The sequence below is a fragment of the Dasypus novemcinctus genome, chromosome 5 (assembly GCF_030445035.2).
Source record: "Dasypus novemcinctus isolate mDasNov1 chromosome 5, mDasNov1.1.hap2, whole genome shotgun sequence".
NCBI classification, from domain to species: Eukaryota; Metazoa; Chordata; class Mammalia; order Cingulata; family Dasypodidae; genus Dasypus; species Dasypus novemcinctus.
The window spans coordinates 29,382,169-29,399,565 of record NC_080677.1 but is presented as its reverse complement, the minus strand read 5'-3'; the positions used below and the strand labels follow the sequence as shown (position 1 = coordinate 29,399,565).

The 17,397-nt window shown below is 42.6% G+C and overlaps 1 protein-coding gene and 1 pseudogene across 2 annotated transcripts in view; both read right to left on the bottom strand.

Moving 5' to 3' along the window:
• The window catches only part of SCRN1 (secernin 1), a 62,156-nt gene that overhangs the window by 11,464 nt on the left and 33,295 nt on the right, over nucleotides 1-17,397 (bottom strand). For both annotated transcript variants that reach the window (XM_004456589.5, XM_058296835.1), the window contains exons 3-6: nucleotides 16,075-16,256; nucleotides 10,670-10,872; nucleotides 6,199-6,393; nucleotides 3,862-4,027 (exon numbers count right to left, since the gene is read on the bottom strand). In XM_004456589.5, the coding sequence (XP_004456646.1) occupies nucleotides 3,862-4,027; nucleotides 6,199-6,393; nucleotides 10,670-10,872; nucleotides 16,075-16,256 (746 nt within the window). The remainder of the gene's footprint in view (nucleotides 1-3,861; nucleotides 4,028-6,198; nucleotides 6,394-10,669; nucleotides 10,873-16,074; nucleotides 16,257-17,397) is intronic.
• LOC139438921 (rho-related GTP-binding protein RhoQ pseudogene) lies at nucleotides 7,254-7,926 on the bottom strand (annotated as a pseudogene).

Sequence of the window (17,397 nt, the reverse complement as noted above, 5' to 3'; positions counted from 1 at the left end):
TTCTCCTTTCAAAGGACAACACAGTTATTATGAAAATCTCTACCATGAGATAGTGCACTGCAATTTTCAAAGTATTTGCATTCAACTCTTATGGCACTCCTAGTCATTCATTACATAAACAGGTGTCGAGTGCTATCTGAGTGAGATACTATTCTAGGGACAAGGGATACAGTGAGCAAGGAAAGGCAAAAACTCTCATCCCATTTTACAGATGAGATTACTGAGGCTCACAGAAGGTGAGGGACTTGGGCCCATGTCACATTCCTAATAAGGGGCAGATTTGATGTTATAAATCCAAGGTCAGCTTTTTTCCCTACTATCTCTCACCCTTATATCCTTCTGTTGGTTTTTCATACAAATTGTGCTACTAGAAAAAAATTAAGTATATTTTGGGTTTTGGGGTTTGAAATTTTAATATCAGTGGCCACCCAAGGGCTCTGACCCCAAACATGACTCTGTTCTTATCAAAGATGCAGAAATACCCTGAGTGATTAAGCGAGGCTGATCACGTGACCTGGAGTCCCTGGCAGATCCACTGAGAGAAATCATGCACAAAAAGAACAAGAGAAAGGCTGCTGCTGAGATGAATCTACTAAATCTGGAGCCAATCTAAAAAAGAACTTGTAATAACCAGTTCCTCTCCAAATGCAGGTGTCCCTCTGGGTTTGTCCATGGGTCATTCCAGCTTTCCTGTGAGCTACTTTAATCATACAGTCAAAGCCACATCTGGCTGATAGCAGGACCACTCCATGAAAGGAGTTTCTCTTTTAGAGGGAAAAAGACTTTTGAAGCCTGGGACAACCTTAGGGATGGCAGGGTACCCAGTGGCCTAGGGCCTCTGTTCTGTGTATCTGTGCAGGCTGTGTCCCTCCAGGGTTGACATTTGCATACGCTATGGTGTGAATGGCACTCCTGGGAGGTGTGCAGTGCAAGGCCCTGCTGGGGTTCATAACCTTAGAACTGGTATTTAAAAGAACATGCCACCTCTTGCTAACATTTGAATTAACCACATAATACAGCCAATCCAGTTTAGCTTCTCCAGCTTAGTACATTGGGAAAAGAAGAGGAATAAACAAAGAAAACAGAAAGAGATAGAGAAACACCAGCTACATGCCTCTAAAGTAGGTCAAACCTCCTATTTTCCTACATCTTCTACCTGCTCTCCACTCTTGGTTTACTCATCTTGTATCTTGAGTGACTGTGTATTGTCCTAGATGTGAGGGTCTGTCATTGGAGTGCTGGTTAAATAACTATGTCTCTGAGAAAAAAATAAGCCCTGATTTATTGTGTTTGCCAATTTCCACCAAGGCCCATTTCAAGCTACCAATGTGACGACCCTGAACAGGAAATTGGGAAGAGATGCAACAACTGGCTCTCACTGGCCCCAGCATATCACAGGACTCTAAATTTTACAGTCTCAAGATGCCAAGGGACCAATCCCTCTCCTCTTCTCTCCAGTTCTTCATATTTGTGAAGCATTAACAAGTACTAGCTGCCAACTAGGAAGTGGCTTCCAAAGGTCAGAGCCAGTATGCTAAAGCTAATTAGTGTCACTATAAGGATGGCTAAGGTACCAGCTGACTAAACAGAATTTTAATACAATGGAATCTGCTGCCTCAGTAAAGTTAGAGGACTTTTTAAAATCTCCTTCAATCACTCAAACTCTCAGACTTTCACATCTCCCTCCAACTCTCAAACTTCCATAGTGCCTAGCACACAGTAAAGGAGAGAAGAAGGAAAGGAGGGAGAGGAAAAGAGAATGGGAGAACACGTTATCTTAAAGAGAACTGTAAATAATAAAGAAGACAGAAAAGCATCCAGGCAGACAAAACAACAGTAAGAGCATGTCCTGCTCATTGATCATAATCTTTTTTCATAACTTCACTCTCTGAAACTATCTCCTGAAAACATCTAATTTTTCTTAGCATTAGCAGAAATCAGTTAAAACCTACATAATTTTACTACCTGCAAATCCGAAAATAGATAACTATGATTCCTGCTGACAAAATACAAAATGTTGAACATGACCAATTACCAAGAAACACTGAAATGTTAGAATAGGAAAAATAATCCAAGGCAGTTCTATAATCACAATAAAAAATGCAGCTCATTTAACCACGGGAGATAAAAATGACTTCTTCTTCCTTAATATTCTACAATGTCTTTTCAATTAATTTAAACGTGAATACTTTTCTTTGAAAACTACTTGAGATTTCCCATTTTAAATATCAGAAGGCCATTTCCAACCCATTTCTCTAATTATATTAGGCCATGTACTGCAGCCTAGGAAACAGAATTCCTTTATACAAGTGTCCTGGAATCTCAAAGCCCTGACTTCAAGCATACTTAGAGCTGGTGAATGGGGAGCAGGTGTAGCTCAGTGGTTGAGTGCCTGCTTCACAGATACAAGATCCTGGGTTCAATTCCCGGTACCTCCTAAAAAAAATAGAACAGGTATGAGGCATGAGGGCCAGTAGGCTTGGTATGGTCATTCCTCAGTTCAACCTACTCCTCAAAGGCTCCTGTTTCCTAAAGAACAATATCCAAATGCCTTGGCAGTGCAGTCAAGGCTCCACCAAGTGAGGCTCCAAATGTCCCCAGGTGAGAATCCTCAGACCAGGCTCCTGCGCCATGAGCAGTTAGGACAGCACGCTAGGACAAAGTCCGTAAGGAGGGGAGGCCCAGACACCAGAGGGAGGAAGGATGAGACCCAAATATGAAGGGCCAAAAAGTATGTGGGCTTTGGGGCCATGGAGCCATGGAACCATGGAATCAGAGCTAGGAGGTCAAAGAGGAGCATCCTGAGAAATTGGCTGGAACTCTGCCGAGCGGCTGAGCGTCACTGCTGGAGGCCAGCGGAGGCTTATTTAGTGGAGGGGCAGGGGTGTGCAGGACAGACGGAAACCCCGTCACCAGCCTCATCTACAAGGAGACGCACAGGTGTAACTCTGCCAGGCTGCTTGATGCCTCTGTGCCTTTGCATATACTGTTCTCTATGCCTAGCGCGTTATTCCTGCCCTTTTTTTTTGTATCTAACAAGCTCTTACTGTTCCCAAAGTCCAGCTCAAGGTTTTCTTTCCCCCTCTGTGATGCTTTCTCCTTACCATCTCCTTCATGCCTCCTCTTATCTTGTACATGCCTCTCTTGCTGTAATTACCAAGTTATTTGCTATTCAGAAATCTCCCCTCTTAGACTGTGACCTCCTTGGGGACAGAAACCATGACCCTACTGTCCAGTGAGCTCAATAAGTCTCTGTGAAGGGATAAAACAGTGAGTGGAAAATTAAGAATAGCTTATAGTGAATTTAATAGTCAGGCAGCCACTACCTGACAGGGGTAGGATTGCAAATCTTAGTCATTTATTGTAGAAGCTGTGTTCTTAATCACCATGCAATACTGCCTCTTTGCCAACACACATGGAAAGAAAGCAACCCCCCAGAACACAGTGTCTTACACTTAATGTATGCACAGTACATTTAATGTGGCTTCCATCGATATTGTCTCTGGGCCATTCTGTCCTCTGTCTCAGAGAAATTGGTCATTTTGATAAGTCTTGGGCATTCCTGTCTCTCTCTGCTTCACTGTCTTGTTCATCTTTGCATCCCAATGCCTGCCCATGATACGTACTCAATAAATATTTGTTGAATTTAAAACAATTTTATTCCATGATTGTGACTACTATGTGACTAAAGCTAAGAATTTCCCCCAGCCAAAGCTCCCTGTTCTACACTGCTCATGCTGAGGCAGAGAGGAGACTCTGCTATATGAGAGGAGGGCGTGGTGAGGAACTTGGCATAAGCTGGTTGAACGAGTTTTCAGGGAAGCATCTCTTCCTGCCTACTTGACTGTGACTCAGACAAACCTGGAAGGATCTGGGGTCCCAGTGAAGTAGTGAATGCATGGCAAGCTTCTATTCTGAGGCAGGACAGACACGATACTGGCTGTGGTGAGGAAAGCTTCAGAGTCTATACAGACTCCACTGGCTTTGTCCCGTAAGATGTTCATCATCGTTTCCACAGTGATGCTTTCTGTAAAAAGAAAGGGAGAGAGAGAAGGAGATATAACTGTGGCAGCCTGCTAACACAAATCCATTCATTCCTTTCTCTTTTTAGTAGGAGAACCCCTGAAATTATAGCTGAAACAAAGCTGCCAAACTAAGACTGTATTTCCCAGCTTCCCTTGTGGCAAGATGTGGTCATGTGATAAACGCTGACCAATGGGATGTGAGCAGACATGGTGAGTGCAACTTCCTCAGCACATCCATGAAAAGGCATGCGTGTCCTCGACTTTTCTTTTCTCCCTTCCTGCTTGCTTGGAGATGATAACAAGTAGAGCACAAATGGGAGCCATGTGTTGAGGCCAAGTAACACACCAGGCCGACACTGACCATATACATCTGGACTATAACGTGGGAGAGAAATGAACTTCCATTTTCTTTAAACCACATAATTTTGGGGTCTCTTTGATATAGCACTTAGCTATAACTCGACCAGTGCAGTAATTCAGTCAAATGACATCCCTGGGAAAATAGGTACAATCTATATATGCTCCAGTAAACACTCTCTCTCAAATAATATGGTTGGTTTGGGTCAATAGTATATTTGAAGAATGATCTCTGAAGTAGTAAATACACATACAGAAAGGCATTTAGAATATACAGAGTCCTGAGGACCACTGGGTTTGAGTTGAGATAAATGGATAAACAAATCCTTGACCACCTAAGACCCCAGTTCCACATTTCCCTCCTCTGGTTATAAGTCATTGAAACACTATTCTTTCAGCGTATGTTCAAAAAAATGGGATCAAAGCATCACAGGCAACTTCAAATTCACTAATGCAATCCACATCCACTTTGGAAAGCCCCTATTTACAGTATATCAGACCTACAAATATGGAGTCCTTGATTTCTTTAACTATCCGTTATTCAAACTTTCTCATCGTCCTGTAGATGTTTTCTTAGTTTATTGATCTGAATCAGGATCCAATAGGTTGATTATGTCTTTTAAAATCACTTTTAATTTCTATCTCTCATTGTCCCCCCTTACATTTTATTTGTTGGAGAAACTGGGTCATCTTTTCCTACAGTATTTCTAACAGTATGAACTTCGCAGATAGCATCTCCATGGTGTTTTTAAATTTGATCCTCTGTCTTCTATATTTCCTGTAAACTAGGAGCTAGATCTAGGGATTTCATTGGATTTAGTTTTGATGTTTTGCCAAAACTTCTTCATATTTGGTATTGAATACTTGCATTAAGTTATTTGCATTTATGAAAAACTTGTAGAACAGAGTTTTAAAATTCCCATTTAAAAACAGAGACCTTCTTGCCTTCTTCCCTAGAATATATTAAGTTTTACAGCAAAAGCCCTAAAGTATTCTAGATTAAGGGTAGGCAAACTTTTCCTTAAAGAACCAGACATAAATATTTTAGATTTGTGAGCCATCAGTCTCCTTCACAGGACATGCAACTGCTCAACTCTGCCCTTGTAGCATAAAAGCTGCCATAAATACAATGTAAATGAATAGCCATGGCTGTATCTCAAAAAAAAACTTTTTACAAAAACCACAGTCACAATTGCTGACCCTGTTCTAAAGGATCAAAGATTTGATTTACAAAACACATTTACCACCAGCAAGAGTAAAATGTAGCTGGTCTGGTTTATTCGGAAGACTTTCACTCAGGACCGAAAGTCCCATTTACCTAAATATGGACCCTGATAAAGTAAAAAACTGGGTGGAAGGCAGAGGGCTCATGGAGAAACTCAATTCAACTTAACAAATGCCCGTGGCACAAATGACTTAGACTGGTAACACCAGGATATCTGAAGATGAGTAGAAGACAACACCCCTACCTGTGAGTCCCAGCAGGCTAAGGCACTGGGTGAGAGGAAAATATAGGGAAGACAAGTCAAATATACAAGTACAGAGGTATAAGGAAGGCTGCAATTTGTCTCATAAGAGACAAGCATGACATCAGCATTTAAAGGAGAAATAATGTCGGTAGAAGCACAGAAGTTCCATGGTAAGGAAAGTATTGTGGGAAAAGAATTACAAGTTATCTTCTTGCCTGGTTTGGTCTTTACATACTAGGTCTATTCTTTACTGCTCGGCTTACCCTCTTAAGTTCAGACAAGCACTCTGAAATCGCTGGAAGACACAGGATATGACAGGGAGAGCTGGGAGGGATACACCAACTCACCTTCTTGCTTTTCTAAGCTGTCTTTGCCAGCACAGCAGTCTAGATGGTCATCAGCTGGAGAAAACACTTCAGAAAAATTGAACTCGTCCTCTCCCGTCCACCAACCTTGACTCTGCGCGTAATTCCTGAGTTCAGGATGCTCCCTGTCAATCTTAGTGGTGAGTGAGAGCTGGTTGCAAATACATTTCACTCCCTCTGCAGAGAGAGCAAAGGGTAGTTAGTTGAAAATACACCTATAAAGAATTAATCAGGAAATGAAAATTTACAGGGAAACCCTCCCCTTTAACCCTGACTTTAACTACATGGAGAATGGATTCAACTTTTGAAGGAAAAAGCATACAATTATTTTCCTCTTTCTAGGAGACCTCCACAAAGGTCTGACTAGTCCTGACCAGGTATTATTATGTTTTAAATGGGCAACGATCTCTTTACTGATCTTAAATTCACTATTAAAAGGAAACATGTGAGGCCCTCCATTCTGGCTTAAAACAAAAGAAAAAACACCCTAAGCATAGTAGTACTTACAAGAAAAGCAAAAGAAAGCAGTAGCCTTTGAAAAAGGCTACTGTGCTACTAACAAGATGTGGGTATTGAAACTATAGAGATTCTTCCTCCCCAATCTGGTTCTTTTTCACCTGGAGAAACATTTTATACCATCTCCTCAATGCTCCTGCCCTTTGCCCAAATATGTATAGCTTTAAAATTTGTTCAGGTGCCAACATGTAGAAAAGACAGTGGCTTGAACAACCTTTTTTTTTTTAGTTGGAGCAAAGGGAGAAGATAATTCTTTGTGCAGATCCCATAAAGACTGTGCAGAAATGTGTATAGTCAAAGTCAAGCAGTTCCATTTACAGCACTTTTTTTTTAAATATAGTTACAATATGGTGTGAATTGTAGCTTTTTAAACTATGAAACCCCTGAGAGATTGTGTCTTCTAGTTGAAATAAAGTATTTATAATAGATTGTGGCTTCAGATGCTGTTTGCCGCTTCTTGGACCTTTAAGAAACATTCTTAACTATATAGAATTCTGAGGGCAGTTTCTTGTTTTTCCTTCCCCCAAGTTTTAAACTGCTTCAGTATCTAGAAAAGGTCTGAGAGAAATAGACAGTGTCCTTGGCCACTGAAGATGGTTTCTCACATAATCAAACAACAGTTTATACATCTTGATCCCATTCTTTTTTTTACTGTGTGTTTCTTTGGAGTTAAAATAGCTATGATAGCCTCATCAAAAACAGTCTTCAATCCCTTTTGGGTTAAAGCTGAACATTCCACATAGCAGCATGCGCCTATCTCTTTCGCTAGTTTCTGTCCTTGTTCCACACATACAGGCTTTTCTTTCATATCATTCAGTCTTGCTAAAGTTTTGGGGTCATCTCGGAGATCAATCTGAGTTCCTATTAATAAAAAGGGTATATTTGATGCATATTCCTTAAGCTCTGGTACCCACTCCTCCTTCACGTTTTGAAATGAGGCTGGATTTACCACAGAGAAGTATATAAGGAAGACATCAGTCATGGGATAAGATAAAGGCCTCAGACGGTCATAGTCTTCCTGTCGGGCCAAGTCATAGAGTCCCAGGAAGTACTGCTTGCCCCCACGGTGATGCTAACTGCGTAGTGGTTGAAGACGGTGGGCACGTACTCCTCCGGGAAGGCGTCATTGGCATAGCTCATGAGTAGGCACATCTTGCCCACTGCCCCGTTGCCGACCACCACGCACTTGAGCATCAGCGCGCCGGGCCATGAGCCACGCTGAGGCCGACTGGCCTCCAGGCATGGACACCCCCCCCCCCCCAGCTCCCGCCCTGGTCCCGGGCTCAGCCCCAACCCGCCTGGGGGGTCCGCTGCTGTCGCTCCACGCAGCAGGGCCACCCCCATCCCCGGCCCCATGCAGCGGTTCCCCCACCAGAGGGGAGGGATCGGCGGGCTCCGAGTGCTGCCACTGCCTCGGTCGCGCCTGGGTCCCCGCCCCGGCCCGCTGCCCGTCCCCCACGGCGCCTGCGCCCTCTCCCCGGCCCGGCCTCCCCAGGAGGATCCGCTGGATCATAAGACCGTCCAGCCCCCGGGGAGATGGCAACTTTGGGGAGGGCAGCGGAGGAGCCAATCATTTTTAAATAGTGGAATGTACCCTTGAGTGCGTGCATGCATGTGTGTGTGAGAAATCTACAGGAATTCATTTTTTTACATAAAAATATAAGTGTAGCTAAATAAACCTAGACTGAAAAATGTGTGCATTTGAATACACTCCACCCTGATGAATGAGGGTTAGGCCAGAAACTGTCCTATCAGTTGGGAGTCTTGCTGTGTCTTCTCCAAAGCCTGAAATGAAAATATGCAAAGCATGAATTGGCCTAACTTCAAGATGCTGTCTGGAATGCAAACACTAAAAAGTTATCAGTTGTACTCAAGGGGCCATTCATATTTGCTACTTCAAGGTAGCATGACGTTCTTCCAAATTCTTGAAGAATGCAGTGGAAGGAGAGAAGGCCAACAACAAATTGCAATAAAGCCATTACTGCCTGAAACCACATCTTAGAGACAGGGATCCATGACTCTAATTCTTCCAGAATGTTTCACTTCACTGATTTACACTTCCAAAATAAGTATTTCTGGCTGATGGGCATGTGTCCATTGCCTTCATCTTTTCAGAGAGCATCCCATAAAAAAAATTATAACAGTCGTAGCCTAAAGAAGAGGTTTTGACATTATTCATACTAAGCTATTAAAAAGTATCTTGTGAGCCACTCTTCAGATTTTTTTTCTAAAGGACTAATTTATAATAGACATTTGCTTTCAAGTAGGAACATTTGGGAACAGCATTCATCAAATCTTAATGCAATCACACTGCTGTTGGGATCAGAAGACTTGAAATCAGTGAGCCCAAGGAGTGACTGCTTTATTATTATTATTACTATTACTATTATTATAATAATTATATATTTTAAATATTTAGTGAAATACACATCAGTTTTGAGAGGATGGATTTTTTAAGCTTTCTTTAGAAGGGAAGCTCAGCATCTGAAATGCAGTTGTAGTTCAAAGAGTTCTACTTAAAAGCAATACAACTGCTTCTAAGTATAGAACCACTAGCCCTCTTGATGGAACCATTCAATGGGAAGAGCTCATTTTAGGAGGGTCTTCTATAAAGGAGTTTTAAGTCCCTGCATATCAGGATGTTTGGAGATGTGGGGGGCCACCCTGCTGTATTTGTTTTATAAATACTCTAAGAGCCGGATGAGCTGGCATGTGCCCTCGTGAATATGCACTGAGTGCACATGGGTTGCAGAAACTCTGAGACAACTGACAGGGACACCACAAGCCCATTCTGCCTTCTTGTGAGAATCAGAAGCCACTGCCCACTCCTGCTGGCAAACTCAGCCTTTGCACAGCTTGGCCAGGAAACGACAGGCAGAATTTGCTGCCTCCACTGAGCAGCTTTGTATAGGATACAATGCACCCACTGGTCACAGCAACCCTGATCACTGAACCTTGGCCACAGAAAACAGACTTGATTGGCACCTTCTGCTTCTAACTCAGGTCACTGTTGATTTAATCATCCCTGAAGTAGGCAGGGCAAACAGATTTCATCCCTAACATCATTTCTGGTGAACTGGAAAAGACTTCTTAGTAATTTCAGCTGAGAAAAATCCAGAAGTCAAGTGCAACCAAAAGAGTGTGGTGATCGACTTGCCATGTCGGCCATGAGCTCAGGATGGCAGCATACACTCAGGAACTTAGGAGAGGCTTCCGTGGCTAACTCTCCCTTCGAACTAATCAATCCCATGCTGGGATGCCACCCAGTCCAGAACGCGAGGGTGCTGAGGTAATGATACACGACCACCACCCCCAAACCCCACCATTTCCTTCCTCAGAACTGTCTTAGAAGCAATATGCTAGAGGCTACAAAGCAGCAATTTTATGGGTTCTAGATTCTTCTGAGTGGATCACTTAGTCCTTTGTTCCTCTAGGAACACTGTTGTACAGGGAAATGCCTTGTGGGCCCACAGTGGTGTTCAGTGACCCTCACATAAATCTAAATCCCTATTTTAGAGGAACGTCCCAAGCATGAAGAGCTGCAGGGCTGGGGGCAATAAGGAGGAGCTCCCTGTTGAGGTGATTCATTGACCTATTCTGAATGGAGCTTCACCACTCTCTTGCCCAATTAACAGAGTAACAACGTGGATCATGAACTGCTGATAGTTAAAACCGAGTCCTGCCCAGAAAAAAAAAAAACAGGAAATATAAAGTGGTGAGTGCATGTGCTTCCCAAGGGCTGAAATCTCTTGACTCCAGGTTCTTATCTGGAAGCAGAAGCTAGGCATGAGCAGCCCATCTAAGCTTAAGGATCTAGCATGGTGGAGATGTTCTGCACCAGCAGCAGGACTCCCCCAGGGTGGACTCTACAAATCCAGGCAACATCCACCCCAGCCTTTCTCTGTCCTCAAACCCCTTCTCCATCCCCACCACTCACCTGTGATTTTCTCCGCAGCCCAGTACTTCCCTATGGTCTCAAGCACCCAGGCTTCTTCACAGTCCACAATCAGATATGCACTCTGGAAACTCTGGCAGGAGTTTGCATCTTCATAATAATTTCCGCCTTGTCCGTGTTCTTCCAACAAGGAGACAATGACATCTAAGGCTTCCTTAGCTGTTGTCCCTCTTTCTAAACCAAGCCTGCAGTAAGGAGACCAGAAGTATACCTTAGTCATCTCATACACAAGATTAGGACCATAGAAAACAAAGTCTGAGATAAGGCCGAGTTTCACAACTCACGTGCAACTCACAGCACATGCAAGAATGTTAGCAGCTCTCTGAGAAGACATCCCTCCTGTCTTAGAGATCGCGGGGCTGTTTTCTGTCTTTGGGCATCTCCCTTTCACACAGACAAAAGAGGCAGGAATCCAGGGGCTTCTTCCTCTTCCAAGGAAGCTCAGTCATCCCTCTGTCTTCTCTGCCTCCATTGTAACCAGCCAGCTCAGAGCTTGCCCTCAGGGAGATTCCTTTCTATGGCTTGTTCTTCCTCCTGCCTCTAGACTAGGCAAGAGAAAATGTCCTAGTCCAGCCAGGTATTTTGGCTACATATAACGTTCTTTCAATTACAGCCATTGTCCTCTGTGCATTAATTTGCTTAAAGGTCTCATTAGGAATGGGTGGGTGGTTAGGGCGTGTGCAATGCTGCTTGTAAACACACATATATGTACATCCGTTCCTTCTAAAGTGAGACATCCATCTCTCCCCAAACCCTTCCGATTAATACACCCTTTAAAGAGAGCACAGATCCAGCCCCTGTGTGCTCTGTATGACCTTACAGAGGTTTCATAGTATACTTGAACTTGAGTTTTATGTCACCTTTAAATGATTACCTACATCATTGGGTTGCTATGAAAATGGATTGTATGACATAATGAACATGAAAATATATAGCCTTAGTGCCCGGGACCAAGTCAGTGATAAGTAAATTTTGAGAGATAGTACACTATGGCAGAGAAACATTTTGTTCAGAGATGAAGGGACTTTGCTAGGACTTCTGGTTCTGCTACTTATTCACTGGCAGTACAATTTAAGCAATGTAACATTGCCAAACCTTGATTTTCTCGTCTATAAAGTGGAAACAATATACTTTCCCTCAAAGGCTGACAGGAAAGAGGTTGTCACCTAATATATTCTCAGTAAATGTCCATTTATTCACCTGTCCAATCACAATTATACTTTTGGTGGCAGGACCACAAGTCTTAGAATAGAGGCAATGGAACTTGCTAAGAATGTGGTATGGATCAGTTCTTGGCAAATTTTTAACTTGAGAAGCAATAGCTATTAAAATTGACCTAATTTGATACTTCCTGAAGGGACATTTCACTGTGTCCCTAGGGGGAAAAAAGATAATAGAACTACACACTACAGACATATTCTTATAACGGGCTTAATTTCATAGGCATCTAATTATATATCAATTTGTTTGCCATTTCTCAAATTTAAGCTTATTTAGGAAGACTTAGTTGCAAGGGGCAATGATTTACAAAGCTGAAGCCTAAGATCTTAGGATAGTGATTTGGGGGAAGATGTGTAAAATCTCCATTTCTTGGTGCCCTGAGTGTTCGGTCTCCTTGAGACGATAAGTAAAGCCTGATCTAATACAGACAGCAGTTCTGGGGCACTGGAAAGTTCCTTAACCTTCCCAGCCCCAGTTCCCTCAACCACCAAATGGAAGAAAAGAGCCCTACTTCATTAGGTTGTTGTGAGGGCAAAATGAAATGAAATGATATAAGCAAAGTGCTTCTGCTGATATAGCTTAGGAATTACACGGGTGCTTCCTCTCAAGTCGCCTGTGAAGACAACCCTCAGACCCTTCTAGATTTCCATACTGGCTTCTTTACAAGGGTTTTTGTGTTTTGTTTTTACATACTGAGGGTCTGATGGAGTGTGCCCAGAATTATGAGATGTTCTGAAGTTTTTGGACTGCCTGGGTTTTAGAGCCAGAGTCAATTAAACACAAATGGGAGCATCATGTGTCAGTCTGCAGAGAAAGAAAAGAGTAAAGCAGTTATGCAAAGGGAAGAAGGAGCACAAAACAGAGAAAGAATGTGGTGGTGTGCCAGCTAGAACCAGCCCAGCGAGCAGAATATTAAAATTTTAGAGTAATTTGTTCAACCATTGGTAGGTAGAAATCAGTCGGAATATTTACACCATGGAAACTGGAAAAGGCTACAAGACAAGACTGGCCCCCCACCAAGCCAGTTAATAAACATTTACCGGCACTGGCTTACTGGTGCCGAAGCTTTCTAGTTCCCATCCCTGTTGCGGCCCAGATGCCTCATCAGGAGAGGCAGACCTTGGGTTATAAGAGACGCCTCACACGTGCCGAAAACAAGTTCCCACGTTTTAATGCTAGCTCCAGCCAGCATTACGTTGTACATTGGAACCAACCTCATGAAACAAGTGAAAATGTGTATTTGTGGTATGTGCATTTTCCTAGGGAGGAAGGGATATTTGTCAGGTTCTCCCAGAGATCCGTAGATTAAAAAGACAGATAAAGTTTGGCTTTTAGCATAAACATCGCTGAAAATGAATCATAAATCAGTATTGCCTAACGCCTGCATTCCAACAGCAAGCCTCTAGGAAACAAATACAAATGATCCTTTAATCTTAAAGTCGGTGCCTATTAAATTGCTGTTGTTCATTATGTCTCCAGAGGCTGAGGTTGGATGTGACATGCTGCTGGGAAGCACAAAGCATCAGTACACGCGTGCAGGCAACCTCTGGATTCTTGCTGAATAATCAACCGCAGGTCTAGTAGGAACTTGAAATAGAGGGTAAAGTGTGAACAAGCCACTCTCACAGGAGCTGTCCAGGAAAGAACTGGCCCCAAGCATAAAGGCAGGCAAGGACAAAAGAAGGACTGGTGCTTCCTGGCAATCCTAGGAAAATGCTGAAGCCTAAAATGTTTCCTCTAGAGCAGTGGTTCTCAAACTTTGTCAGGTATCAGAATCCCCTGCGGGGCTTGTTAAAACACAGATTCAAGGCTCAACCTAATTCTGAAAGCAGTCCCCACACTTCAGAACATCTCACAATTTACATTTCTAACAAGTTCCCTAGTGATGCTAGTCCAGGTACCACACTTTGACAACCACTGCTCTGGAATCTTAACACTCAAACTGTGATTTGTAATCTGCAGCATCACCTTGGAGCTTCTTAGAAATTATTATGAAAGGCCTTTTGGTTCATCCCTCACTTTCACGGTTTGGTAGCAATGAAATGGCCCCTCAGAATCTGACTATGCTTGGCTGGACTAATCATATCCTGCAGGTAGCTCAGCCCAGCCCTTGAACTCACGGAGACCATCAAGGTACGTTCCAGGTGACTCCATCCCCAACCTAAAGAACAACCAGTGACAGGGCGCTTTGTACATTATTTTATATTGCAATAGCCAGACAGAGCTAGTCAGAAAAGGAGTTAAATGACTAAGATTAAATCCTTACTCTGTCATCTACTCCCAAAATTGATTATTATCCCAGACCTTGCTGTCACGACATTAATTATGTGCCAAATGTATCTTCTCTGTCTGTTGATCCAGGTCAAAGGCAGCTCCTCCTCGAAGCATTTCCAAATATGCCCAGTCTATGTTAATCTGCAAACATCCAGCAGTGTTTTCTGAGGGCCATGACCAGGAAACCTGGGTTATTCATGTGGCTACCAATCTCAGACGGCCTTGAATTACAACTCTTTTACTGGTGCCTTGAATTATTCTTAAAATCTGTCGTTCATCAGTTTTCTATCTTCTCCTGCAAACGGACTCAAATCTCACTGAAACTTTGAGCTTCTTCATGTGCCCACAGAATCTTAAACAAAGTAGATATTCAGTAAACCCCTGTTGCATTTTTGGTTGATAATCTTGAAAAGATGTATCAGAGGCTTTAAAGGAAAAAAAAAGACCTTTTTCTTCCTTTATCCCTTAGAAATTAATTGTGAAAATGGTGATTTTGCCACTTCTACAAACCCCATGCCACAAATATTATAATTCAAAGTAAATATCAATAAAATTAATATGAGGTATAAAAAGAAAAGGGAATATTCCCCATTGCTAACTCTTTACTTTCATGATTTCTATTAAGTATGGAAGGAAAATATTGGGGAAGCTGTCAAAACAGAAGCTCAAACCTTGTTATTGTATATATTTTATTCAGTTAATAAAAAGAAAACTGATTGTAAATATGAGGTTCTTTCCATCTTTTCCCCCGCCCAGGCAACCTGCTCCTTCTGCATTTATGAAAACCAGGAATAATAGAGGGCGAGGAAGGCAGAAAGGCAATTATGCTATCAAAATGGTTGGCAGAAGCTGTGGGCCACAGAGGTCTCCACCAAAATATGTAATTGCCCCCACAAAACCAGTAGCGAAACCCCTCGTTCTTTTTATAGGATGTTAGCTTGAGGAGGCTCATTAGAGTCATCCAATCCAGGCCTCAGAGGAACAAATGAGAACACCATGCCCCAGAGAGGTGATGTAACTTAGTACATGAACCTGGAAGTCAAGGCTCCCAGCTCCCAGCCCAATCTTCTTTCAACTACATCATGACGCTGTCTCATTTCACCATTTCAGAAAAAAAAGAAAACCACTTAGGGTACTGTTTCATGCCAGCCCATCCTCTACCTCAGTTATAAATCACCTATTTTGTAGGTCAGGCACACAGTTCCCAGTGCTTGTGACAGAGCAGTGAACAAACAGACAAATACCCCTGCCTGCTGAGCTTCTGCCCTGCGACCTTCTGTTGTATGGAAGTTGGGAGACTACTGAGCTGGAGGGGAAAGAGGGGAAGGTGAGCTCTGTTCTTGTTTCTTTACCAACTTTCTTGAGATATAGTTCACACATCATAAAAGACACCCATTTGAAGTGTATAGTTCAGTGGGTTTTAGTATATTCACAGAGTTGTGCAATCATCTCCTCCAGCAAAGTTCAGGACATTTTCAACACTCCACAAAGAAACAGTCATTCAGCTTTCCCACTTCCCCCACAACCCACACCACCTCCTGGCAAACACTAATCTTTCTTCTTCTACAGATACGCCCATTCTGGACATTTCATATAAATCCTACAATATGTGGTCTTTTGTGACTGGCTTCTTTCACTTAGCATAATGTTTTCAAGGTTCCTCCATGTAGTAGCATATGTCGGTACATCATTCCTTTTTATGGGTAGATAATATTCCATTGAATCTACTCTTTTTTCCATCACTTCTAAGCTTATATCAAGAGGCAGACATCATCTTTGAGGGTACCGTGTTCTAAAATACGAAGTTGAGGGGAGGATAAGTCCTGTCCACTTTTCCAACCTATTTCTGGGCAGCTGTTTCAAAGAATCACAGTGCAGTTCACCTCCCCTACCTGACCAGATCCATCCCCAGTAAGGCTTCCGTCTCAGCAGCAGGTTCTCTGGTGTTGATGGGTTCGTTGGCGATGCACACTCCATGCTCATTGGCTCCCATCTCTGCCCCCCAAAGCCAGGCAGGTCTGCTTATCACGATGGCATGGGTCCTGGGAACTTGGTCGATTGAAATGTAAGTGCACTAAAAAGTGAACAAGAAAGAAAGGGCCATCACCTGCCAGGTACCACTTAGGTTTCATCTTGGTACTTACACTGAATCATTACATCAGATGCAAAAAGAGCCAAAAAAAGAAAGGACCTTCTTGGGAACAACCACACTTAAAATATATCCCAAGTCTCAATGTAGCTCAAAGGCTTCTCACAGTGGGTGTGAGCTCTGCCACCCACTCAGTTTTTCATCTCTTTGGTACAAGCCAATCTATCCATAGTAATTGTGCATATGGTGACAATCTTCTTGAACCAGTATTTCTTCTACTCTTTACTGGAACATTATTAACATCATTCTGTGTCTGGTACTTCCAATAGGCACAGATGCCCACCAGCGTTTCAAACTCAGCTATTTATTCTCAGTTGCAAAAATCCAGCTAAATCAGTGGTTTTTTTTTTTTTTTTTTTTTTTTCTTTTTCAGTTATAGAGCCTTGTCTTTAAGAGAAAATCTACATAGACGCCTAACATAGAGAACAGATAAAAGTGAAGAGGGTTTGTCTGAAGGGAGGTCCCTAGGCCCCTGCAATGATCCCTAGGGCTCCCTGGAACACAGCTTGACAACCACCAATTTCCATGATTGCTCTAGCACGGGGGGTTTAACCTTTTTTGTTCCATGGACCCCCTTGCCAGTCAGGTGAAAACCGTGGACCCCTTACTAAGTCCACACTATACTGTGTATTATTTAATAAATACATCACACCTGCACCAACATGTCCCCACAAGAAAAATATTTTATTTGAATTTTCAATTCAAGCTTACAGATCCCCTGAAATCTTTTCACGTCCGTGGACCCCTGGTTAAGAACCACTGCTCTAGTCATAAGAAAAGGGAAAATGATGATACCACTTTAAGCTTAACTTTTGCATTACAATGTATACTTTCTAATACATTATGCTTTTCTGCGCCATTTGATTCTCACACTGAGCCCATGAGGGGAATACCAGTAAGGAAATACTAATATGAATAAGTATGTTTATACCCAGAGAGGTGTATTTTTAACTGCTGTAGAACTGCAGGCCATGTCACTTAGAGTTGAGTGTCTTACCTTTTCCAGCTGCCGCATTTTTCACTGGAAAATGAGAGCTAACCCAGATCAAACTGTTTCTAAGTATTT